The sequence below is a fragment of the Atractosteus spatula genome, chromosome 6, assembly GCF_055471065.1.
Source record: "Atractosteus spatula isolate fAtrSpa1 chromosome 6, fAtrSpa1.hap1, whole genome shotgun sequence".
Classification (NCBI taxonomy): Eukaryota; Metazoa; Chordata; class Actinopteri; order Semionotiformes; family Lepisosteidae; genus Atractosteus; species Atractosteus spatula.
In genome coordinates this window covers 10,542,565-10,566,938 of record NC_142711.1, presented here as the reverse complement: position 1 = coordinate 10,566,938, position 24,374 = coordinate 10,542,565, and the positions used below count along the sequence as shown (strand labels likewise).

Sequence of the window (24,374 nt, the reverse complement as noted above, 5' to 3'; positions counted from 1 at the left end):
GCAAAGAAAAAAAGTGGTCTCCACGCCGCGATCGGATCCCGTGGGAATCTCCTCTGGGGAAGAGGGGTAACAAAAAAAAAAAAGAGAGGCAGAAGTGCGTTTCCGCTGAAAACGTGCTCCGCCGGTGCTGAGCTGCGGCGGTCAAGCAAGAGGCGGCCGTGGTGGTGGGGGGGGGGGGAGGACTGGAGACGGGGAAGGGGAGCTGCGGCCAACGAGCAGCCATCATTAAATTACACTCATTTATCCTGATGGGATTAGAGAGGACGCGCTCAGCAAAACAAGAGCACGCACACACGCAGGGGGAAAAAAAGCACGCCGCGGGTCTGGTGCGTTTCGAGCCAGGTGGACTGCTGAAACTGTATGTAGCGAATCCCGGGTACTTTGTTTCGAGTGATTTCTCTCTCCTTTTTTTTTTTGTTGTTTTGAGTGTGTGTGTGTGTGGGTGGGGGGTATTTCGTGCCGGTGTCTTTGAGGGGTCACAGGCAGCCTTTCGCAGACAGCGTCGTTCGGCGGAACTAGTTCGTAAAACAAAAGAGTCGGGTCCCGGGAGCTCCGGGAGCACCGCAGGTTTCCGAGCGCTTTCTTGCTTTTGCTTTCGTACTTTTTTAAAAGCCCAGCCGCACGCCGATTCCCATATTTTCTTCCTGTTTTTTTTTTTAATGTGTGTGTGTGTGCGCTATCTGTTAAGTTGTTATCGGAGTCTCTCTCTTTTTTTCCTGCTGTTGGTTTTTAAATGCGACTTGAGTGACCTCTGAGGAGGGGGGGGGAAGAAAAATCGAAATGCGAATTTTCCGCGACCTAAAATGATAAGAAAGACCTGCCCCGGGCTGTCCGAGTTAATCGGGTTTTATCCCCCTCCTCCTCCTCCTCCTCCTCCCTCACGACTTTTCCTCGTTTTCCTCCTCTGTCCCGTCACCGAGCGCCGGGTTTGAGATGGATTTTTTTGTACAACTTTTATATCAGTATCGAGATGCTTTGGGTTTAATTGGAGGCTTTTCTTTCTCTCGAAACGATTAGACGTTTCGCGGCGAGTTTTACGTTTCCGTGGGAATTCCTGCCGGCACCGAAGCATCCCCCCCCCGAGTACGTGTGGCCGCACTGTTTTCGTCCCCCTCGGATACACAAAGGAAAGGCTTTCAAGTCTTAACCTAAGATGGCAGCTTTAATTTGACTCAGGCCACTCACCGAACAAAGATGATAATGAAGAGGCTCTCGGCGAGGTGGAGCGGAGGTGTTCGTGTCGGATTTGCGCCTGTTCTCCCTCTGAGCAGATCTGGGACGGCTGTTCCTCAGCCATCAATCCTCAGGGAAAAAAAAAATAATAAAAAAAACTTTTTTACCTCGTGTTTTGATAACAAACGGTAGCAGTGTATATACCCCCCCCCCCCCCCCCAAATTTACCACTAGGTAAAAAAAGTTTTTTTTTTTATTTTTCGAAGGCTACTTAAAAACTGTGAAATACGAATTCGGATTCCTACGAACAAAAGGGTTTGGGAGAGCAGAAACCCGGTTCACAGGGGGCATTGCAAGCGGTTGGGACTATTGGTGGGATGTCACTGGCGTGCGCGGCTTGGTGTGGAGCCCCTGAAACACCGCTGCAGTGTTTTCTGTACGTGTGGATCCACGCTTCTGTACGTGTGAATCCTCATTCGAGGTTTGTGGTCAGCAGTTTGACTTGGCGTTGTCAGGCCTTGACATGTTGAGGCAGACGTAACAGGGCGACCGGTTTAGGAAAACGGAGTCAAACAAAAATTAAATAAATAAAAGGCATCCGTTTTGGGGGTGGTGAGGCTCATGTGGTTTATTAGTTTGTGGATTTCCCCCCCCAAAAAAAAAACCTTGAAATAAGGGGAGCTTTTTGTTCAGGTGGCTTGTGGAATTGAAGTTTTTGCTGGGAGATTTGAGACACTGGGTGATGATTTCGGACCAGACCCTCTGGGAGAAGGGTGACGATTTGTGAGGGGGCGATTGTTGAAATTTGTTAAATCTCCCTTAAAATCACCATTCACAGACTTTATTATTTTTTATCTGAGGTGGTGGTGGTGGTGGTGGGTGTTTGGTATAATTCTTCAAGAGTGTCATGGTGACGTAGAACAGGTCTTTTCCTTTACGGTTTTTCTCGCTCACCCACACAAACTCACTTTTTGCAGTTAAACCAAACAAAAAATGGAGTTGGGTGGGGTGGAAATCCCAAGCTCTCATAGGAGGTTTCTTGAAAGCAGCCCCGTTTGTTCAGAAGTAGTTCCAGAAGACTTTATCCGGGTCTTTTGGGGTTTCACTGCGGGCCTGGGTTATTTTGGGAGCGCATGAGGCAGACTGGACACTTCCCGTTGTATGTGATTCACGAAGGAGTTACACACAATGTAGTTTACTTATTAATAACCCCCAAAATCTGAATGTGAACTTTTCTGCAGCGGCAGGTCCATATTTGGCACCGCACCAGTGACCGGGCCCAGAATGCCGTTAGGAAAAAAGGGAGATTGTACATTTGCTTGGACCTAAGAAGTTATTTGAGTGTTTTTTAGAAATTCATTGTGCATGTAGTGGGGAAATCATTTTTTATGTGACTTTCTATACTTTTTGGCCCGAATGTTTTAATGTTTTTAACATATACGTTTCTGGTAGAACCTGGCCAGTGCCGCCCCCCTTGGTAGTTTTATCCGCGGTCTGTAATACAAAGTACCATCAAGTTAGTCATGTTCTCTAATTCTTGATTATTTCCTGTGTTAGCTTCTGTCTTTGCTGTCTGTCTTTTCAGTCACTCAGCAAAAGTGCAGCTAAAACATTTCTTCAAGAGAGGAAAGGCTCTGTTCATTTTCTGGTGTAATGTGTGCTTATTAGGAAAACATTTCATGGGTAGTGGTCTGGTTTATTACGTTATTTTTCATGTTAGATACAGTATTTGCTGTTCGGCCAGCGGTGACCTCGATATAAATACTACAATATCCACAGCGATTCTTAACCTTAATGTTGAAGGAATTCAACATTAGTTTAGTCAAAAGGCGTAATTCAGTTTAAATGCAGAAAAGATCTTGCTGTCTGGATAAGTGGATATTTCCATGCAGGCCCTGTGTTAAATTCATTCAGACCGTGCTTCTGTTGCTGTTGTGTCTGAAGGTCACGGTTTTAAAACGAGAAGGTTGTTCTGGAGAGAAGCGTGGTGTCTACCTAGATTGGAGAGCAGGCATGGAGGATGCTTGTGGAGATGGTTCGTCTCTGCTTCAAGGTTAGGTTTCCATCTTGAATCTGACCGGGCCAGTTTCGTTCCGAAGTCTCGACGGCGTTTGGCAGTGGCTGGCTGTGGAAGATCCAAGCAGCCTGGAAAAGTTGCCAGTTTGTTCTAATGCACATGTGACAAAATCTATATGTATTTACTCATTTTATTTAAGCAAAAGATACCTAGCTCATTTCTCAAGCTATTCAGCCATGTGTGAGCAGGTTCATGTTAATAGAATTGAAGAAAAGCTTGTGCACGTTTTGCTGAATTTCAGCATTTCAAAAATGTTTCATTTTGATCTGAAAGCTGAAAAGTGACAGCATTTACATTTGATCATGTGAAACTTACAATCCGAATTATTATACATTGAATTATTAAAGCCGAATATATATATTATTCCAAAACGGTTCTAAAGTATTTCAATAACGACTGTCAAAACCATGAGGATTTTGGAAGAGGCACCGGTGCGCACATAATCTGGGCGTAGATTTCTGAAGAAAATTGCTTGTACCTACTTCTGACTCAGTAATATATTTGTTTGTTTGATGGAAACTTCTGGAAAATCCTCTAAAACATGACCTCAAATTCAGACCGTCCTATTACAAATCTGGTGTTGCCACCATTAGGACTCGGTGAAGTATTCCTGTATTTTATAGCAGTTATGTCTGTAAAAATTCATTCAGAAGACCATAGGAGGGATTCTAATATCTTAATATTCAAAAGTAACTTGTCTCTAATCGATAATGTTGAAATTTTAAAATACAGGTGTTTTTTTTTTTTCTGCTGGCACATTATTGTGACTCCCAGTGCATGATAGTGACACTCGTGCTGTTGATGGGTGAGATTTAGTAAGTGCTTTGCTTTCCAGTATTTGCTTAAATACAGTGCCAGGATCTGGAAGTGAAAAAGAGAGAAGCTGAGCTGCAGGACTCTCAGTAGGATAGATTAGTTCATGTTCCATTTAATGTTTTGCAAGCTGTACTGCCTATTGTGGAAGTTCACGGAGTGCCAAATTCCTGCTTGTCGACAGCTACAAAATGCTTTTAAATCGTTCGTGGTAACTATTAAAATGTACCTCTCTCTGCCCCCCCCTTTTTTTTTGGCCGGGTGCGTAGTAGTTGAACGAGGAAGGAGTCGGATATTCCAGCTGTTGAATCGGTGTCTGAGAGGGGAACCGGCGTTCTGCTCACAGCGCTGCACGCACTCTGCTCAGAAGCTCCAGAACTGAGAGGAGCTTGTGTGTGTGGGATTTATTCCAGCGGTACGTGCGCTGTGGAACTTTGGCTCGTTGCATGAGTGCTCTTATAACTTTACATAGGGAGTAGCGCCTTTTCCAGAAAGGGACTCTGGGCTGAAAATCCACACAGGTGTTCAGCAGATTGAATTTACATTTCCATGGCACTGTTGAAGGCTGTGCAGGTGTTAAGCATCACCTGCCCACAAGAGTTTCCTACTGCTCTTGAGGTTTTAATTTGGGCGGTATTTAATCATTGGGATAGGGCACAGAGCAGAGATTTTTCTTACCCTTCCACAGGTCCCTGTTTACTTTATATTTGATGCCTCTTCTCTTCAAGATGGGTTGAAAGGCTTTTGTGTTTATAAGCCTGTTTTGCATTGATCTTGAAATATGGAAATATAGCGTGTAGGACTGAATTATGTATTTGCTCAGATTGTTTCAAAACTGGTATATCTTGTTAAATGTACAGGTGCATGAAACACAAGACCCATGATGGGTGATTATGGATCTAGAACATTAGTCACTCCACCTCGGCTCCCTTGTGTTGATTGTGTAGTACACACTTTGCATACTGAAGGGTAGCCGTTTCCCATATACTTAACAGTCTGATGTTGGGTTTGTATAAATGTTTTTATTTTCTGTGGGGGATGGTACCTAGACACCAGAAACTGTGAACAAGAAGTGTGTTCAGGCAATTATAAAACAAACCCCCCAATAAGCCCTGTTTTTTAACCTTTAACATTAATGCTTCTGTTTAAAATAAACTATTGTTTTAAATGTATGCCCACCTTGGTAACTTTAGTCTTTTAAGATGTAAGCATTGCTAACGAATTCGATATGATCAATTTAAGAAGCTTATTAAAGATATAGAGAAAATGTGGGACAGTCACAGCAAAGGTATAGCATTATGTTTATGTTCAACATTGTAGGTTAATTACTGTCCAGTACATAATATATATTTTCATGAGAAGTGGTTTTAAGCAATTTGTGATGCACAGTTGACTCTAGAAAGCTTACATTCTCTTCTGATATAGTCACCGTGATTCTCACTCTCCCTGCTCAGTAACACAGACCTGCTCTTTGCTCAGTCTGATCTGGTGAAAACAGCTGATGGGTTAGATCAGGGGACTCAATGTGAAATATGGGATCTAATTATTAATGGACGATTTCTGAAAGTCTTTTTCTACCTGTTTTTTTAACCTTTTTCTGTTCTGGTATCTTAAGCAGTGAAATAGGTTTGCCACCCGTCGAGGTCATTTTTTGTTTCTAATAAAACAATTGTAGTATATTTATGGATGTTGAAGGCCAGCTACAGGTTAAAATGATTTTCTTTTATAGTAAATATTACTTTTTTTTCCAGGATAAAACAGTTTGTTGCTGCAGTACTGTTAGTCCCAAAACTGCTGAAAATGCTCTGATAGCTGTCTTTGCCAACAACATGCAAGCTCTCTCATATGCTGGCTCATTTGTGATTATTGTAATATGACTAAACTGGACTTGAGCAAGAATGTCAGGATTTTAGCCACTTGCATTTAAGTCTTTAATACATTAGTGCCGAACATTGTGTGGCTTTGTGGTTTTGATTTACCTGGATAGTTGTTTTAAAGAGCTACAGTGAAACTGTTGTAAAGAATCTAATGGTGTTGATATTGGGTCAGGTTGTGTGTGTGGAGCAGTGAAGATTTCCCTATGTACAGTGCACTCCAAATTAATTCATATCCCTGATGAAGATGTTTACAGAAGGAATAGTTTCTTGCTTAAATTCTAAGTTGTGTACAGTAATCTTAGTCGCATTGGTGCGGAGCAAAGTCATATAAAGTCGAAGCACAAGGTTCACAATTTATTCTGTTTACGTACATATTCAAATAAGGTCCTGGCTCTTCACAGGGAAAATTTATGAATATTCCTCCATGTGGAGTTGCTCTTTAGACCCTTCGGTTTGAATTTGCGAACTGCCACCTTGAGCTTCCATGACAGGTGTTTGGGATTAGGTCTGGAGATTGCGATGGCCAGTCAAGAGCATTTATTTTGTGTGCTGTGAACCAGTACCTTTTTCACTTTGGATCATTGTCATGCTAGACTGTACATTTTCGACCAAGCTTGAGCTTGTTGGCAGAAAACCAGATGTTTGGCACAAATGGTCTCTTGTCTCTTGCATGTTGGAGTTCCTGATTTCCCCTTTCTTGTTAAGGGCTTCGGATCCCATAAATGCAAAGCATAATAGATCTCTTCCCCAGTATTTCACAGTTGGTATGAGTGTTTTCTCAACATGAGCTTTCGTCTTTTTTACGCCAAACAAAATGCTGATAAGCATGTCCAGAATGCTCCATTTTCATTACATCTGGCCATAGAACGATTTCAAATGTCAAATGTTTGGCAAATGTGAGTTGCCTCTTTTTGTGATCTGGTCTCAGAAGAGCCCTTTTCTTTGCAACCCACCTATGAATTCCACATTTATGGCTGGTGATTTTGCATGGTAGCATTCCACATGTTATTTACTGAAGATACCATTGTGTACTGGAGATCTTAAACTATACTCTTTTGGGTTCATGCTTGCTTCGCAGCCTGTGAAGGCAAGAGGCTACTATGCCAGTATCCTTAAATATCTTTAAATGGATATTACAGTGGAAAGTGATAGATTCAACATTTAATGATTTTTATTACAGCTATCACTTAACTTGTGCAGTTCAGTGACCATTTGCCTGCAGTCTACAAAGAGCTCTCTAACCTTAATCATGAAGATGCATGTTACTACTGAATGCTTTCCATGTATTATTTCTTTTTATACCCCAGGGAAACAAGAAACATTGAGACATCTGTAGAATTCCAGAGGCTTCTATAACACTCCCAAAAAGCAGACTGTTACTGTAGATTTGTTTGAATGTTATGTAAGGGAATACTGAAAGGTGTGAATAACATGAACCTCTTGTTTTGTGGAATTCTGTTAATGAGAAATAACTTTAATCTGTGCAGTGCTATTAGGATTATGGTATCGTATTATTAGAATTTAAGTGAGACACATTATCCCATCTGCAACTCATGTACACCCACTGTTGGGGTTACTTCAGGGTTTGGTTTTGCAAGTCTTAATGTAACCTGGATGTTATGTGAATTGGAAATGACCCTTTCTTAGCTGTGAACATGAACGTGCATACAGAATTCCTGCTCATGGCGTTGGGCCGATCCTCATTCTCCCTAGCTGTGTCTGTGAGTGAAGGAGGGGGGACAGGAGAGCAGAACAGGAGGCTCACCAGTTTATTAACCATTAAGGGACAATGGGTACCATGGGGTGGGGTAGAACAAGACAAAACTTTCGTTTGTCCCCCAGTATGATGGGGGAAATGATGGATGAACAAAATTCTACAATTAGAATAACTAAACACCAAATATAAAGTACACATGCAGTTCGGTACACTAGAATGACCTTCAGCGAATGTATACTCTTCATGTGACTACCCTACACCGTGCTGTACAGTCATCAAACACAAAATACACAGAATCAAATTGTCTGGGTGTTTCCTTGACCTGGTTGCATTATGGATTACTCACAGGGAAAAGACACAAGATGTGCACATTCCCACACAAGCCTGGACTGAAGGCAAAGCGTAAAACAGAAAACGTGGGCTTCAGTCTGGTTTTGCTTTCACCTTAAACAATCATACTACCTAGAAAATATTAGTATGGGAACATTTTTCAGATGTTTTTTACATTCACTAGAATTTGTATTGGTTGAGTGTTGTGTAGTCTGGAGAGAAGATGTTCAATGTTGTTTTTTACCATTTCTTCGGGAGTATGAGTAAATCTGATGGGATTGTATATTATGTGTTATACGAATATAAAGTTACCTGGCTTGTTGGTAAATGTTGCTAAGGTTTCCAGGCGTGATTGAATTCCATTGAGTGTTTATTGTAAAGTCCCTTATTTGAAATTTCTGTTGGCTTCATGGGTTGTCATGTATGTCATCGGTCATACATGACTGGCAGATGGCATCTCGTGCCATTTTCGGCTGGCTGATGGCGACCAGAGAATAAACCCAAGGGGGCAGTCTAGAGTCAGACCAAACCTGCGGGTCTCTGGGAGGTGAGAGGAAATCAGAGTGGCCAACAAAAACCTTTCTTGTGGTTTTGCCACAGAGTGGGGGGTGGGGATCTCCTATAATTTCTCTGTGTATGCTCCTCTGAGCCTGTGCCGCTTCAGCCATGTCGATGGAGTCTGTGCATTGTGTGTGGCTGTCAAAAAATTCAGAAATTTCCCAACTAGGATTATCATGAATGTCTGCGATTGTGATATTGTACTGCTGACAGTTTCATCCCGGCCTCGAAGCTGAAATTGCATTTTTTTGTGGTTGTAGCTCTTGTGATTTTACTTTCTTGTTTATGGAGATTATCAAAGGTCCTGTAAAATACTAAGGCAAGGAATGTTGCACTTCTTGACAAAAGACTTCCTAGGTTTTATAACTATGACCTTCATGTTTTTCCCTTACTAATTAAGTGCTGTATTGTGCTTACATAGATATGGAGCTATGGCCCTTATGGGAAAATTCTTGAGATAAAAGGTTTCCCGGAGAAACCAGAGTAAATGTTCTCCAGTTGTCCACCACAGCAGGAAGTAACCCAGATTTGGGTTTGGCCCGAGTCGGTTAGAAGCTTGTGTTGGGACATTTTATTGATCTGCATTAATTCTTAATTATTAAAAGAAGATAAAGCAGATATGGGTAAAGATTAGTAATGTCTGGAATGAGCCCCTGATCTCATTAGTCAGCAACGGCTGATTTTATAGAAAAGATCTAATTAGAAAAAAATGCAGATACAGCCTTTCATATTCTTAAACAAAAGACTGCATTCAAGTGAATAATCGTGGGTGGAATCGGTCTGGATAGGTTTTGGTGTCTGTTTCCTATTCCAGATTAATCACATTCACCTAACCCTCAAAAAGACAGTAGCGATTCACTTAGCATTTGCCGTGAGAGAAATCGCCTAAAACGCACCAAGCCATGTGGTAAATCTTGCAAAGTAAATTCTGGGATAAGCATCGTGAGCCAAAGTTAAACTCTTAAAGATTTATGATGCCGTGAAATGGACTGAATTAATAGCCTTTGGACGCTGCTGTACTTGTGTGCGTTCACACTGTAGTGCTGAGCACAGGGTGCTGTTTTTTTGGATTGCTGTGTTGAAGCTTTAGTTTTCATTCCAAGATTAGTTTTTATAAGTTTTAGTTCGTATTCATTCAGATGAATACTTTGGAAAGCTGCCTGGGTATAGAAATTGTGAATGGCATAGTGTTAGAATGTTTTTCAAGAAATTTACCTTGTTTTTATGCAAGATTTACTAAAAGCATTATTTTGCGAAAAGATCCTGATATTGCTGAATGGTTGCATTATCAGATTTCAGCCTTTTTCTCACAACAGGGTATGAAAGACGGGCTTTTACGTTTAAAATGAACATTAAGCTTTTGTGAACTTGGGAAGGTTCACAGTGTCATTTAAGCATAAAACAGAAACATGGATATGTGGCTAACAGGGTATGTGTTGGGGTTGTTCTTTTGAATTGCCAGTCTGTTTACATAGTGCGAGAAGCCCAAAATCTAAATCGGGAAAGAAGAAGACCTACAAGAACTTTTAATCTCGATTTTCCTGTCCTAGCAAAGCCACAGTAGACAGGTGATTTTCTTGATGGATGACATCAAAGGTACACATAAAAGAAAAAATTGCTTCATCAATACTGTATGTATTGGAAATGATCTGAACTGCCAGTGGATGCCACTGCATGGCTGGCAGCCATCCACATTAGTGTTGCTGATGGGTCGAACGTAAATGCACCTTAAACGCGTTTAACTTAAACGCCACCTTTACCTCGTTTCATAAGAGTGTTCTCAAGAAAAATCCTCTTTAGCCATCTTGATTTTGAACAGAAACTGAAAAATGTATTTAAAGAGGTCAAATAACTATGGCCTTGGTGGACCATTGATCAGTGTGTGTGGCCCATTCTAGACCCAGATCCTCCAAAATTCCCAGTTACTGTCCTATTTGCTTAGAACTTCTTCATACTGAACTGTTCACTTGGATCTTATCCTGTACAGTAGATTCAGTAAAAGTAGATTTACATAATGCCTGCAGTTTGAGTTTTTGTTATTGCCTCAGGGTGCTTTTAATACACTTTTTAGAAACACCCCTTTGCTAGTTAGGATTGAATTTCAGTCGTCCAGCGTTTTGCCAGTGACTAATCCGATTGGACGCTGCTGTTCATCTGTAAACTTACAGCTGCCATTTTTATTTTGTTATCTAGAAATGTGCTTTCAGTTGAAGTGAAGCATGGTGAGGTCCCCCTCCCCCCACCTCCTCCTCTAGCCCTGGATAGCAGGAGGGCTGCAGTGGCCTGTTGTGCTGCAAAATGAGCAGGCTTTCCCCCTCCCTCCCTTCTTCACAAACAATACAGCAGTGATGGAGAAGGAACACTGAATGCAAAGATATGATAGGCCTTGCATTGTGCGTACAGATGGGTTCTATGTGCAGATCTTGCTGAAGAGCAGCAGAGAACTGAACACTGAGTACCTGGAGACACTGGGCTTTGGTGGGTACCCGGACTGCTTATCGATTAAGACCAGTTGAGGGGTGTGACGTCCTCTGCCTTGGTTCTGACTCTTATCCTGGTTGCTTAATGTGACAAATTGTCAATCGCCTGTTTAAGCCGTAATCAGATTTTGATTGAGAAGTACCTGTAAAACCTGTTGGATTCCAGCCTTTGAAGAATGGTGTTGCCAGGTCCAGCTCTATGTTGAAATAGAACTGGGGTGCAACATTTTTGCGAAGCGTGCCCTAAAATATCCATGGGCATTCAAAGTTTTACGATAGTCTGTAAACAGGTTGCTTGATAACCTTGGCTGAAGAAGGTAAAAGCTGTCTGCTGTACGTTGTTATGAATGGCAAAGAGACTATAGCAGTGGTCTGGTTGAGCAATCGCTGAGCAGGTTTCTTCATTTAGAACATGCTGTTTTCAGCTCTTCTGTTAATATTTACTTTTTAATGCTTGTTGAATTATTCAGTGATATATTGTCAGGGGGATGTCTCCCTGCCCATGCTACACTTCGTCTGTGGAGGTTTGTTACTTGCTGGTTTATTCCTGCTTGGCTACATCTGGTTGTTGTCCAAACATTTGGATTTGTAACTGGAGTAACTGTTGTTAAGCTAAGGACAGGATATGGCAGTGCTGAATTATATTTGCTTCTGCCATTTTGTTTTTAAGGGCAGTTGTAAATGTGCAGTTAATCGGTGCTTTACTGTGCACTTTGTATTCTTGGGTCTTGCCAGGTTCCTGCAGGAGTGAACCCTTCTTTTTTTCCCCGAGACGCCACGCGTAAACCGTTGGGCTGCAAGATGAAACTTGGGCTGTTTGAAACCGTTTCTACAGCAGAAGTGGATACGTGGTGTTCCCCAGCCTGCTCATGCTCTCCAGATGAGGGAGCGACGGGCGCTGCACTGGCTGGCCTGCTGCAGGCTCCCGGGCTGGTGCCTGTGGCAGCGACGGCAGCAGCACTAGGACGCAGTGTCATTGATGGCTTGTCCTTCCAGCCCTGCTGCTCTGGAGCTTTCCGTCAGCTGCATTTTTTTACGGGAAAAAAAAAAACGAGAATAGGACGAGGCTGGCCAAGGGAATTTTTTATATTTGGGGGTAATTTTGGTCACTCAAAACAATGTGCGAGCAGCAGCTCTTTGTGGTGTTTTTCCTCCATGCAGGAAACAAGTATATAAATGAGGCAGCCATGCATAAAACAGCCCAAGCCCTGTGCAAACCCTGCAGCTCCAGCGCTGTGACCTCTGCCCTTTGGTATCCTGTGACACTCAGCCTGTCTTTGTGCTCAAGTTTATTCATGATGGATAAGTTGCCCCCAATCACATATGCTGCGCTCGCAAAGAGGAACAGATAAATTATTTTCAGCTGCAGTCAGAGCCTTGGAAGAAAAAAAAAAGGAATGCTAGTGGTGTGCATAAGAAGAGCCTGTTTGAAGAGGGGCCCCTCCTTGGGATAGTGTGGGCAGGATGCGATCCTGTATAGCCGGCTAGCAGAATAAAATGCTGATGGGTTATGGACATGTCCCCTTTTGTCGTTTCTTAAATCTCCTTTTAAATGCGAGAAGGAGTCGCCAGATTGGTTAATCAGTGACGACCACAGCTAGCGCATAAGAAAAAAAAAAAGCCCGCTGGTGTTAATGAGAGTAATCAGTTGTGCTTGGTGTTTTTTCAGCGTCTCAGCATGTTGCCATTCGGGCCCCACCTCTTGGATCCTCCAGTGGTTTAGTCTGCTTTGTAGAGAATGTAATTGCCAGGAGATCACTTGATGGTTGATAGGAATAAAATAACCTCCCTCCTTCCTTCTCTCCCTTCCCCCTCCTTCTGCTCTGCCACCTCCCTCCCCATCTCTCCATTATTTCCCTACTAGTTCGTCCTCAGCCGTGCCGTGTGTTCACCCAGTCACTAGCCTGGTCGCACAAAGCATTTATTGTTAGTACGTGTGTAGAGAATGCTTGCTTTGTGGGACAGTTCTGAGTGAAATGGAAAGAACCTCACTGTATAAGGCTCAACTCCTCAAACGTGTGTGTTAAAGCCTGGTTTGTAGGCTCCTGTTGATAGCAAGGCTGTGGCATTGCTTTCCATCTGGATCTGATAGCAGTTCAGGGCCTTGGAAGACAGATAAATAGCAGGTGACCTAAAATGTCATATGTCGTCTTTTTGTTGTTGATTACGCTCATCAGCCTTGTAGATAGAGGTGAGGGTTACAGTTAACGGAACATTGTGTTCAGAATAGTATGAGACTTGTTTGTGGATCAGGAATGATCTTAAGAGTGCACCTGTTTCGTAATTTCGCATTTTTATTAAAAAATAAAGCTGGTGCTCCCTGGTGCTGTGTAGGAGTCTCTGAAAAGAAGATAACATCCAGGGCTGCTCTGTCTTGTTTACAGTATACACTTGCTTTGCTGTAAATAGTGTATAAAGAGTACATGAGGTGATGAAAAGAGGACTGGGAGGATTTGTACTAATCAGCATTGATGGCCCCATTATTGTAAATGGTTCATTTTGTACATCGAAGTAAAATGTTTCAACGTGAATTAAAAGTTTCAGTGAGATGGTACAGGATGTTTTTATCTAGGCCTGGAGCTGTGAAAGATGAGCCACGTTCACACTGTCTCTCGAATATATTATGTAAAGAGACTGATTGAGACTCTCTGCTTTCATTTGGGGAAAGTCATTATTGCGGATCTCAGAATAAAGCAGTGGTCAAAATGAACTGCTTTAGTATTGCGTTTATAAATCGTACCACACTCCTGTCTGTTCTAAATGGTGCTGTTTTCTGTGCTTGTTGTTTTCCAAAATTTTTTTTCCAAAAAAGCTTGTGTAAAGCAGCAGTGTATCTTGGGCAGGCCTGATGAGCTGTGCTTGGTAAGTGGTGAGAATCAAATAGTAAAGAGGCTGAACGGGTGGCTGCTGTAGTACACTTTCATACTGAAGGTACGATAGTGTTTTTTGGTTATTACAGTAAGTGCTATTTTTTGTACTGGTTAAATCTTCATTCTCCCCACCTTCTATTCAAAGCAGAGGGAAACCGAGTGCAGTCTCCTGCTCTTTTTTTATAAACATTTCTCAGTTTTTCCAGTGCTTCGCATTTTTCAGAATTCAGCTTTTGTGTTTTTAATGAGTGCACTCTCAAATTTCCAGCAACTATCCTGCACTAAGCTATAGCCAGGAGACTCTATAAAAGGTATTGAAAGGCTTGGAGAGACAACATTAATGCACCCAAGTGTATGGTACAGATGATGCATTTAGTATTCAGATTACATAGGGAGTAAAAATGGTTCATCTCCAGTGGCTCCATAACACTCCCTTAGCTCAGATAGAGAATAATGGACGGGGGGTCTGCTGATCTGATGCTTTTTGATAATTTGTCTTAAATAATTTCAGTTACCCGATTTGTATAACCGAGTCCATTTGTTCTTGACGCTTCTATTGATTTTGTGTTTTTGCCATTTCAGGATTGTTTTAATTCTCGTTGGAAAGGCAAAGGGAAGGTTGCCTCCTCTCTCAGTCTCGTTAGTTGCCTTCAGGAAATGCTTCCTATTTACATTTTGGTTATTTCCTTGGGTATTTCCTGAAAAAAACTCCTCAGCTAAATGAAAGGTTGGAGTGTTTTTTTTTACATCTGCTTCTTTGTTCTCCGGTATTTAAGTAATAAGCAACATAAGTACTTATTTTACATGTTTTAGTCTCTGGGTGTGCCCTAACGAATATCTGTAGCTTGACATTGTTACTTGTATAGTCTCATTTTTGTGTTGTAAAGTTCTTGTTTTTATAAAGTTTCGTGCTGATTTGCTCCTCTTTCACAAGCTGTATTCAAGGAGCACAACACGATTGGTACATGTTGCTCTTTAAAACTTTGGTAAGAAATGCAGCATGCACTCTCCTATTTTAGACCTGCGATTTTGGTGGTTCTGCTTCGGCGGGGAGTGCTTAACTGAGCAGACAGGAGGAGTATGTAATTATTTCAGTGCGATTGGGTAAGCATTTCAGCGAGGGCTGCTGTGCTCTGCTCTCACATCAGCCGTTGGGCCATGTGGAGGCCAGTAATGGCTCTGGCACCACAGCAACGGCACTGCAGTAGTAAATGGTTTTCCTGCTGTTTTGCTTTGTGTGGCTGGTAACGTATCAGAAGAGCAGTATTCCAGAGACTCCAGCTGGAGTAGGCTCGCACTTAGTCACACGAGGAGCCCGCAACGACGTCACTCACTAATCAGTCTGCCTCAGGGTGAGGGATGAACCCACTGACTGAACTTCCTCTCATTGACACCAAGAAATTCTGGCATAGATTTCAAGTGCAGTGGGCATGGAGCCACATCTGTCACTTTGAGCAGGAATTAGGCAAACGGCTGGGTGCAAACTTAGATGCAGGAGCTGTTTTAAGGAATCTAAGTTGAATGCTCTAGCTCTTGTCCCCCTTTTCTTCTCAGATGTTGAATGTTTTAAGTCATGTGGAATATAACGTTATCCATCATTTAAAATTAGATCTGTAATCAGTGAATCCGATCTGATTTATGGCAGAGAACAGAAATGTAAGAAACCTCCTGTTTCCGGCTTGTTAAGCGCCTGTGATCTGCTGAACGCAGGGGCCCTGCCACATTGAGGTTGTCCACCTGTAATTGAAAGTGTTGCCAATTAGGACCAAATTGCTTCCTTTCTTAGTTGCTCTCTGACGTGGATATCTTCAGCAGATGTATTCAGGGCTCGGTTGGAGTGGGTTTTGTAACGGGTGTTTTCACTTGATCTGAGGAAGGATTTTATTTGTAGGTTTTCTGATTTTTCTTGCCAGTCAGTAAAACTTATTGACCTTTTGGTTAGTTTGCATTAAATACTTTCCTAAAGAAATTAGGTTTGGGTTTCCCAGTTTTCATATTAACCTTTTTGCTTTGATGTTTGTTAAAATTATCAGTCTGATTGTTGCCACACATTCTCCTGCTTTTAAAGTAGCATCTGTCTTCAGGACACGGGTTCTCTAACAATTTATCCCAGATTCATACACGCAAACATTCTCAGGTAAAGTCTGTTGAGTACAGGGGCTGCTCTGCTCATATATAATGAATAGTGCAGAGTCCTAAATATAATTTTCGCCAAACAAGCAACATGGGCAGAACTTCCTCCCTTCGTTTGTAACCTTTCTTACATTTGTGTGTGTCTTTTAAATTTTTTTAAATGATCAAACTTTAGACACTTTCAGATTTGTTACCAGATAAGTTATATTTTACTGTTGCCATGTGACCAGTAGTTGTGGTGGAACTTTTTTAAAAAAATCAGTTTTCTATAAACATCCAGGAAAACAACATAGTTCCTTTGTTTTTTGGTACTCTCATCTTCTCTAAATTTTCAAAATATCTATGAAAATGAAGTGTAAATTATGAAAGACAGCTAATTTTTGCTGAAATGCACAGAGGTGAGCAGACCTGTGAAATGTCCGAAACATATTATCCTGTGGCTCAAGCTGATTTTTTCCTCTTGAAATGGGCCTTAGACATTAAAAAAAGCAGCAATTCCACAACTTGAGAGAGAGGCCGGCAGAGTTCTTGATTGAATTTATTTTAGCTGCTGTGTAAGGAGGCTTAAAAGAAAGAGGAAAGTGGGGGTGGGTGTAGTGTTGGTGGGGGAAGGGAAGGGGAATTCTCCTTGCACTTTGTTGTACTAGAAGTTGAAATGTGAGTGAAGTAAGGACACATTCTTCAGTCCCTGTTGGGAGCACAGGGGCAGCTCTGTTTCCTGCTGGACGCACGGTGGTGGGGTCCACTCGGGCTTAGCTCACTTCATCTCGGCCCGAGATAATGCTGCTTGCTCATCTGATTACGCTGCTCAGGGGATGATGAGGTTAAGGACACACTGGTGGTAACTAAAGCATTTTCAGGGCTTTAGTTCAGCAGATGGGCTGCCTGCCTGTATTCATACATCTGCCTGCCTGGTGTGGCAGCTGCTGCTGCTGCCGCACTTTGGGTTCTTTTGTTCTTTTCCATCCAAGAATGAATTGCCAGGGATTGTAAAGAATGAATTAATTTGGGGTTGGTGCCTGCATGTGTTGTGAGTAACCTATTGTTTGAAAGCAAAGGAAAGGGAGGGGGGGGTTGGTGAGGAAAGATGGAAAAAAACAGTTGCGCGAAGTTATCTGCTAAAGATACCAAATATACATTCTTAAAGCTTGTTTGTTTCTTTCGTACGAAAACTTCAGTTTTCGACTTAAATTTGCATTCCTGGCTCCATCTTGAGTTAATCCTAACATGCTTTCCCCCCCCCTTGTTTTTCTTACCCTAGGTCCTGTAACCCGACTTTGCCTGACACTGCGTTGTCCAAAGGAATTAAGGAAATATGGAGTGACATGCAGGAGATTAGTTAAAGGATTAAAGGCTTTGAGGACATACACCTCAGTGGAGGCACAGATTCGCTCGCTTGGCGCAGAAGCTCGGCGGGGGGAAGCCGCCGCGAGCTGACGAGAGGGAAGGAAGGATGGCGGATCCAGGGATGATGAGCTTGTTCGGGGACGATGGGAATCTGTTCACTGAAGGGCTAGAAGGTCTGGGTGAGTGTGGCTACTCAGAGAGCCAGGTCAACCCCTTGGGGCAGCAGATGCCCATTGATCAGGGCTACGGGTCACTGCCTTCATCGCTCCACCACACCTCCCAGGCTGCGCCTGGCCAGGGCCAGCCCAAGCTCAGCCACTTCGACCATTTTGGCCAGTACGAGCAGCCGAAGATGCACTTGATTGAGCAGCAGGGGGGCCGGATGCTGGGCAATGCACCCGGAAATGGCATGTCCTCCCCTCACTCGCAGTACCACAACCCTCCTCCGCCAGTCAGCCATGGAGGCGGAGGGCAGATAGGAGTGTATCCAGGCATGCAGGGAGAAAGGCATGGCCAGCCTTTTGTAGACAGTGGCTCTATGTGGGGGCCCAGAGCTGTGCAAGTCCCAGAACAGGTTCGAGCCCCCTTCCAGCAGCAGCAGCAGCAGCAGGCTCCGCCCCAGCAGTCTGGGCCCTCTGGCCCGCAAGGCCACGTTCAGCAGATGGGTCCCTACATGGCCCGGGGTGATTACACAATGCAGCAGCACAGCCAGACGCCCACCCCTCCCAGGATGAACCAGTTCACCCAAGGCCCGCCGCAGGAAGGCAGCCGAGGACCACCAGCCAACCATTTCCTGGGACACATGGCCCCGCAGCAGAATCCAAATCTCGTGGGCCCTCCTATGCGCCACTCGGTGCAACCGCAGCAGCCCCAGCAGTTTCACCATCGCCCCCCGCCCGGGGCGATTCTCCCCGAGTCCGTGGCCCACAGTCCCCGCTTCTCGCCCAGCCCCTCTCAGCAGCAGCAGCAACAGGCCGTAGCGGGGGGAAGACCGCAGCAGAACCTGGGCTTCAACTCGCGCAGCCAGCCAGTTCCTTCTCCTACTGTGAACAACTCAGGGCAGTATCCCCCATACTCTCCGTATAGCAACCTCAATCAGGGATTAGTAAATAATACAGGGATGAGTCCCAACATGAGCCTTACCAGCAGCAGTGCCCCTATGAACCAGGGGCCAGTGGTGCCACGTTATCCCAGCGCCGGTGTGGGCTACCCACCGGGCGGGCCCCAGGGCCTCATGCACCAGCAGCCCATTCACGTCAACCAAATCAACTCCCAGCCTATGCATCCCTCTCAGCAGCAGCAGCAGCAGCAGCAGCAGCCGCCGCCGCAGCAGCCGGCGCCTCAGGGATCCTACGGGTCTCCCCCTCCCATGTCCCCGATGAAGGCCATGAGCAACCCAGCGGGCACGCCTCCCCCACAGCAGGTCCGGCCGAGCAGCGCGGGCATGGGCATGGAGGTAGGGGGTTACCCAAGCATGCCTCACCAGCCTGCTGGAGCGATGGGTTTGTCTCAGAGGAACATGGGTCCCAGAGGCTTGACGCAGCAGCAGCAGCAGCAGCAGCAGCAGCCGCCACCCCCCCAGCCCTACATGGGCCTGTCCCCCAGCCAGAGGGACTTGGCCGGATCACTACGTCCCCCGGGGGGCCTGGGGGGTGGTCACGCGGAGCCACAGGTGTTGCAGGACCAGCGACTGCTGTCTGGACCTCCCCAGCAGCCCCCGCACCCCGGCCCGCAGCTGCCACCCCCGCTGCCTTTTCAGAAGCAGCAGCTGCAGGCCTGCTCCCCCATGCAGCAGCAGCCCCCACAGCAGCAGCAGCAGCCGCAAGCGCTTCTGTCTGTGCATCGTCAGAGCTCCCCGCCTCACCCTCACCACCAGCCGTGGGCACAGCAGCACCAGTCGCCACCCACTCCCCAGAAAGTGCCTGTTCAACAGGTGAGTAGTGAGAGGAGGGTATATACAGAGGGCAATTCCCTTCCAGGGGGAAGAGGTGGGGATTATTGGGCGCGACATCTGACATATGACTGTGCTTTATTTCGGTTGCTGGTGTGCGGGGTGCACGTGTTGGTCTTTTAGCCATGAGCGTTTCCACTCGTGGGCTAACTGGGTCCGCTTGCTGAATTGGATTTTTACAGCTGTCGGCGTGCTCTTTACACCCTGGTCTGGCATTCCCCCAGAAGTGGGCGCCACCAAACCAAAATCCTGACCTCCCTCCCCCCACCTTAAGGTTGAATGTCTGTAAGCATCTCTGTCTCTCTGTGCCTGTCTCTCCCTCCTCCTCCCTCTCCCTGCTCCCCTCCTCCCCCGTCCTCCTCTGAATGTTTGGCTAGCCTGTCTCAGAGGACTCATGTGCAAGTTAATGGTGTACAGCAGGATGTGTCCCTGTTGGGAAGGGCTTATGGGAGGGGGTGGGGGAATTAGGAACAGAAGCTCTCAATAGCCAAGCGTGTCACGTGCCTCCGATGCCATTAGCTTGTTTTGCACTCAAAGCTTCTTTCTTTGGTGACCCGTTCCATTCACACACAATAGCCCTTTCCATCACAGGATGCACATGCAGCACTTTATTTTAGAAACTATATATTTAATTTTGGCACCTTCAGTTTTCTGTCTGCTCATATTGCACGCACAGTAGTATAGACCCGATTTAATGGTGTCTGTCCTAATGACTAGGCTGTTTGGTTGGCATTTTGGATGTAATTAGTATTTGGTAAACACAGTGCGTGTGACTAGATGGTGTGTATTCAGGCAAGCTGTGTGCCCTGCATTCTGTTTATACACACTCCTCTCTTTGACGCTTTATCAGGCACAGCCTTGACAGACCACCCTGTGATTTGTCTCGTTCAGAAAACGTCTGCCGACAACTTTTGACCATTTTTTAATCTTTTTTTTCCTGTGTGGGCTGCACATCAGATGCAAAGCATGTCTGTTCAATGATATAATTGTCACATCTGAAGCAGCTGTGTCTGGCACTGTGATAGTTATTAAAATGTTTGGCTGACATGTAATTCAGAAGTTGTTAATGCTACAAATATGAATGTGTAAAAGTGTAGGTAGCGTTTTAAAATGAATTAATCAGCCCAAGGTTTCCAAGTGCTTTGTGTGCTTCTCTCTGAAATTGTTGTAATTGCAAATCGAAGACAAATATGCAGATTGAGTTACATGTAAGCATCAACTTCCTGCAGAGCTTCGGTAATTGTTCAGAAAATGCTTTCTTGTAATTTGGATGTTTGTATTAAGTTTAAGTTAAGTTTCCGTAAAGAATGTTCTGCCTTTGAAATCTGTTTTTCCAGTGGGTATCTTCCTGTTGAGAAAACATTCACTAGAATGTGAAAGTAAATAAGGGGCCTCCTAAACTACAGGGGCCTTTCTAATGACTCAAATCTGAAGATCTCCTTTTTAGTTCTTTCCAGAATTCACAAGAACCAGGGTAGAAGTTTTCAAAAAACCTTGCCGTTTCCATGCGAGCAGAATCTCTGCCAATGAATTAAAACCTACGGTAGTTAAACACAAAAAATATTAATTGCATACTAGCCCCCATTTCTTTTCTTCTGTGTTGAGCAAAAACATGAATTGCGTTTACTGCAGGCATAGGGGCAGCCTTTCTGTTCCTTTTGTGAAAGGGGTGCTACGCACCTGTGCTTATGGGGGTTTAGGCTGGTGTTTCGTGTGAGAGCTGAGAGTGCACCAGCCTGACCGCAGTCTGTCCCTGCGTGCGGCCGAGATGCAGACAACTGTTGTGGTCTGGAGAAGGAGCAGGAGCGTGAGAGCCTGCCTGAGAATCCCAGCTCAGCCACCCGCTAATTCTCCATTTCCATATGCTAGGTCAGGCGACAGCCTGGGCTGCACTTCAGCAAATTAAACTGGAGCAGGAGACGGCACTACTTTTCCATCTTATTAGCAGGATCATGCCGCCCTGCTAGTGCTGTCACAGTAAAACAGCTTGTGGGAGTGGACTGCGATAGCCGCTGATTTGAGCACGATGAAATAGTTTTACGTTGTGCTATATATTGCAAGGAACACAGGAGCTGGTGTGGGAAATTAAGGTTTTCACTTTGTTTTTAATCTGTGCCTTCTTTATTATTTTTTTCCTCTGGACATTGCTTGTTGACCCCTGCGGGTCCCTCGGGGAACTAGGGGCTACAACATTAGAGGAAGTTTTGGGAATAAAGCTTCTCTGTAGACTAACATGCTTTACAGATTTTGCTTTTAACGTACAATAAAAACGAGGCCCCTATTACTTCAGCTGCAGGGAACACTTGAATGGAGTGTACGCTTTTGGCCTTATTAGTGCGCGATATTGTATTTTGTCTCTGGACTGTTATAACCTCAGGGGACTGATTCAGACCCAGCGTCCCCTCCCTCCCCCCTCTCCTTTTCTTCCCCCTCTGCAAAACAAAAGGACTGTATGGTTTCTTGTAAAGAGGAGATTATGAGATAGGCACTTGAGCCTTTCTGCCCTTTGGCCAACAAGTGGCTTTGTTTGAAAAGATGGATTTGAGGTGGTACAAGTGGCACTGGGGAGGGACATTGTCCCAGTGATCCCTTCACCTCAGGTGTTGATTTGAGGGGGGCTTGGGGGTGGTGGAGGTGGGGGGGGAGTTGTTCTACTCATTGTCTTCCTCCTAGCTGTTGGCTGTTGCCTGTTCTTCACTGTTTGCATAAAATGCCAGGCGCTGATGGCAAGCACGCTCGTCCGGAGGTCCTGGCTGTCACCTGACTAACCCTGAGACTGGATTTTAAGTAGGCGTTTCAAAGGGCGCAAAGTGGTGGAGTAACAGCTTTGCTGCCCTGCGCAACCTCGTACTTCAAGGGAAGAATCCAAGCAAGGGTTTATGGTGACATCAAAGGGGAATTTGTCACTAGGCCTCCCCCGCATCTTCTGCGCCGCTGACGGGTTGTTTGAAAGTGTTACGTTGGGTGCCTTTTTTTGCACGTGGATGTGGCATGTATGAATATGGAAATTGAATTTTGCAGAAATTGTAGCAAGCTTAAAGGATGTTTGGTGATTGCAGCTTTTTTTTCTCCTTCATGTCTGAACAAGTACAGCAACAGTGCGAAGTCAAAGGCTCTGCTTCCGATCTGCTGTTGATGACACTGCAGTGTTAGGAAGGCCATGAAACATTTCAAGGCTGATCCCCAAAAAAGTAAAATGTTTGTCAGAAACAGTGAACGCATTTAGATCATTCTCCTTTATGCTTACCCATTTTAAAAATGACTCGTAGTAAACCTATTTTTGAATTACTGTGGGTAGAAATATGCAAATACCTTTCAATAGAGTGTCAGAAATGGTGTTTTGGTTCTATCTCTGGTATATAGCGATGTGGTGGAAGAAGATCTTAGGGCTCTTTTTCTCAGATGGTGCACTTTCAAACATTTTGTACATCATGGCATTTTGCAAACTTGAGAAAAAATAAAATGGCCTGATGGTTTATGTATTATTTTGGTGGAATACCCAAAGTGTCTTGTTGCACATGTGTGTACAACACACAAGACAGAAGTTTGGAAATTGCACGTCATGGGAGTTCAAGATTGAAGGACAAAAAAACAACGTCTGAGCAAGAGCTCTGTTACCCTGTCATCAATGGATAAGTATAGTTAATGGTATACTTAGAGGCAAACGCTGATTAAATGTCGAAAAGTTGTCGTAGTAATATGTGCTTTGGCCGCTGATGTGGGTGTGTGGAGCGGAGCAGTGTGCCACAGTATCTTTAGATTTATGTAAGTGTGTCTTGGGATGGCAAACATTGAGATACACTCTCCTAGGGCATAGTCCTGTATTTAGAGAAGGTTAATCTTTCTTAGCTAAGTTGTTTTATGAATACACAACATAAGATGGTGTTATTTAGATTTTCTGGAGGGCTGTGTTAAAATTACTCAGATTCTTTCTCAAATTGCAGGCGACAAACATTTTGGCAAGTGCCTTAATAGAGCACAGATAAGGGGAGAATGTTGAAATGGGTGAGGTAATTATTGGAGTTCCACAGGGATCTGTACAAGGACCATTGTTATTCCTAATTTATACCAATTATCTAGTTTCTAATTTAATTAGCAGAATAGTAATTTTTGTAGACAAAACCCTGTCTTTCAAAAAAGTGCTGGATGAGATCCTTGAATCAGTTATCTGCTGATCTAGCACTGGACGGGCTAGAATGAACAAATGGGAGCCTCTTATTTGTATAGTGAGTGTTCTTGAGTAAGCTGAAAATAATGCTGTTGATCTGATTTTATACAACTTATTTTTTCTATTAAAAAAATAGCTACCAGCAAAATTGAGCAGGAAGGTTTTACCTCCTGTAAAATACTAAACACGGGTAAAAAATAAAATTAGGAAAAAAAGCATTTTAAAAATGCTAAAAACTAAAAGCATTTACACAATGAAAGGCCTCCATGACACTACTAGTCCAACTACTGGGAAAGTTTTGCATGTGCTTGCAGATCCATGAAGAGCATGTACTGAATTTACATAATCTAAACTTAATTGTATCTGCGTTTTGTACTTTCAGTCTTTATAAAGTTTATAAATCGGAGACTAAACATTTTATATGCATTTCACAATTCTATTTATAATTGTTGTTACTGCTAAAAGTCGTTTATTAGCAGCGCACAAGCTTCCTGTGATTTTTTTTTACTCTGCCGTTGTTTGGTTTAAAAATGTTAAGAGATTTATGAAGTGTCTGTGTATGTAAGCCTTTAAGATGATTTTTTCAAACAAAAAGTGTAATTTAAACTTCTAAGGTACCATTGACACCACTAACATTGATGGTGACCAACAAGAAAAGTGGATATTTCTATATTAAAATACAAATTGTTTTATATATTAGGATTTTGTAATATTGCATATTCAATAAATATCACACACTATCCCTTTACACTGTTATCGTGAGGGAAGAGCAGAGGTATTTAATGTTTTAATTGTAATTAGAATATACCCAGTCTTTCAGCAATAGACAGCAGTTTACAGCATTTAGACAAATCTTGCAATCTGTCGATGGTGTTCACAT

General features: G+C 43.8%; 1 protein-coding gene across 3 annotated transcripts in view; it reads left to right on the top strand.

Annotated features, from left to right (window-relative positions):
• Window positions 1-24,374, top strand: part of chd7 (chromodomain helicase DNA binding protein 7) — an 80,422-nt gene that overhangs the window by 1,769 nt on the left and 54,279 nt on the right. For all 3 annotated transcript variants that reach the window (XM_088918633.1, XM_088918632.1, XM_088918631.1), the window contains exon 2: window positions 17,290-19,308. In XM_088918633.1, the coding sequence (XP_088774759.1) occupies window positions 17,482-19,308 (1,827 nt within the window). In that variant the 5' untranslated portion in view covers window positions 17,290-17,481. The remainder of the gene's footprint in view (window positions 1-17,289; window positions 19,309-24,374) is intronic.